At 57.8% G+C, this 2478-nt stretch overlaps 1 protein-coding gene across 1 annotated transcript; it reads right to left on the reverse strand.

The window, feature by feature from the left end:
- Positions 1-542: 542 nt before the first annotated feature.
- On the reverse strand, positions 543-2144 carry LOC120606438 (ATP-binding cassette sub-family C member 8-like; the record flags this gene model as incomplete). The annotated part of the gene is made up of 2 exons (XM_039867622.1): positions 1946-2144; positions 543-684 (listed from the first exon to the last, which is right to left on the reverse strand). Coding segments are annotated over exons 1-2 (290 nt in total), but the record flags the coding sequence as incomplete, so codon positions are not given.
- Positions 2145-2478: the final 334 nt, after the last annotated feature.

The following is a 2478-nucleotide window of genomic DNA, read 5'->3' on the forward strand; positions in this document are numbered from 1 at the left end:
GGAGATGCTTCCAAGTCTCAGCCTCCATCACTCCCCTCATTCCCCTGCCGTGTTTCATGCGTCAGCCTGCTGCACTGCTCCCACCCCACCTGCTTTTCTAGGTGGTGCCTTTGTTCCTACAGGCAGGGAGAGCTCACTGTGAGGCCATTGGAGGCCAGGCTGAGGACTTGGGACCTTATATACAACTGGGAACCAAGGAAAGATCTTAAGCAAGAGTGATTTTTTTCCCCCAAGAAGGTAACTCCAGCAGCTTGCAGAGGAAGCTGGGCATCTTCCACAGGAGCTGGGGCACTCTAATAGGCTCTAGGATGATTTCATTGGGTCATGGCATGCAGATCCAGGTTCCTTTCACCCCAATGCAGTGAGCAGGGCCTGGGTCTCACTTGTGTTCAGTGCCTGGCAGAGAGCCAGGTAAACAGTTGCTGGATTTAGTAGCAAATGATACTGGCTCGTGGAATACAGGTAAGCTGGGATCTCCCTGAGCCTTTCAGGAAGCACCCTGGAGCAGAGCCACTCTCCTGAGTTCTCAGAGTGTCACTCACCCATCAGACAGGATGCCCTCTGCGATCTCACACACTAAGATGAAGAGCAACATGAAGGTCAGGATCCAGCGTAAGTTGTGCCCAGGGAAGTGGAGCCATGTGCTGTGGTGGATGTGTACCTTGGAGCTCTGACTGCCCCATCCTAAAGGAGAGACAAGAAGAAGAAGAGGTGGGAAGGCTGGTGCACTGGGGGGAGGGTGCATGAACCCTAAGAAGGTGCTTAGGTACTGGGTCCATATTAGGGTGAAGATCATACCTATTCACACTCCTGTGCATGAGAATGCCCGAGTCTGGTACACATGAACTCAATGTTCAAGCATGAACCCTGGACCTGCTAGACTAACCTTTGCAGATACCCATTTTATATGCTGATCTCTTCTGTGACAAATTATTATGTAAATAAACCATGTGTTTGGGAACAGAAGTATAAATGCTGGTATAATTTCTGACATATATTTCATATGCTTCCTTATTTCCAATTGTTTTTGTCAATAACTAGCGACTCTTTGCTTCTGCAGCATCCTCTTCTTTTTAATTTTGTGACAGTCTTTCCTATCTTCCCAAGATCTGCTTTTTTTTTTTCTTAATCAGAATGAATTAACACATTTGGAGGAGGCAGAGGACACCCTATGAGTTGACAGAGTTAGCTTGGGAAATTCAAAGTCTTGAAGAGACATGGAAGGGACCCAGTGAAGATGTACGCAGGATTGTCCTGGCAGTGGCACCCAACTTTGCAGAGGGCTTTCGAAAAGCAGGGCCGCTGGGGGCCTCTGGCGTCCAGAGTCAGGGTCTGCTGGGCGTGGAGCCTGAGAAGTTGCGCTCTGGAAGCACGCGCGCCCAGCAGGGGAAGGGGATCCAAATCCCCAGCTCCTACCTCTCCTAGCCCAGGGCGAGTGGGACCCTAGGACCGTCAGACGCTATTGACCACTGTCGGACTCTAACCCAAGGAAACACAGAGGTTCGCAGGGCCTCCATCCCCGCCTCTGAGGCGCAGGCTGCACTCCTCCTGGGCCCAGCAGCGGCTGACAGGGAGCGCGCCTTGGGGGAGGGGTGACCCGGCTCCCCACATAGCACCACTGAGGGCGCAGCCCGCCCCTCTCCTGACCTTTCCAGCGCGTACACAAACCTCTGCTTTGCCGTAGCGGGCCTGAGGCGCAAACTTGCGGGGAGGTGTTATGATCCAAGAGGTAAGCTCACTGTTCGCTGCGGAGTTCGGGAGGCAGTGAGGGGAAGTGTGGGCGTGCGAGTGCAGAAGACCGCAGGGTAGTACACAGAGCAGGGGACCCTGGCAGGGGGGCGAGTAGCGGTCGCGGGGTCGAAGGGGACACTGAGCGGTGCGGCGCGGCGCGGCGCTCGGCGGTGCCTCTGCCCTCCCCTCCTCCGTTGCCCGCGCGCGCCCTCACCGATGAAGAGGATGGGGAAGGTGATGAAGAGCAGGAAGACGTGCGGCACCACGTTGAGCGCGTCCACGAAGCAGCCGTTGTTGAGGACGCCCTGGTCCACCCGGTAGGCGGCCGAGTGATTCTCATTGCCGCAGAAGGCCAGGGGCATGGCGGTGCAGGCGGACGCGGGCTGAGCTGCGGCTTGCTGCACGCGCCTCCGCGCCTCTGTCCCTCGCCGCTGGGCTGCCCCGCCGTCAGGCTCCCGCCCGCCACCCCGCGGGCCTCGCCCCGCCCCGCTCGCCCTCCCGCTCCCCTCACCCCGCCCTGCTGCACTACCTGCCGGGTCTCGGGGTGTGACCCGGATCCTGACGAGGCGGGGCCACGAGGGGCCCCAGTTTCAGTTGTGGCAGCTCGCACGCCCAGATGTGTTGGGGTCCCTTTGTGAGTGCCCCGCTGCGCGCGTGCGCTGGGAAAGAGAAGGAAGGCAGGCTGGGTGGGTGGGCACGCTCGATTCTGGGTGGAAAGGTGGGGGTGCAGAAGAGAGGAGGGATGTC

The sequence above is a fragment of the Pteropus medius genome, unplaced genomic scaffold (assembly GCF_902729225.1).
Source record: "Pteropus medius unplaced genomic scaffold, Ma_sr-lr_union100, whole genome shotgun sequence".
Taxonomy (NCBI): Eukaryota; Metazoa; Chordata; class Mammalia; order Chiroptera; family Pteropodidae; genus Pteropus; species Pteropus medius.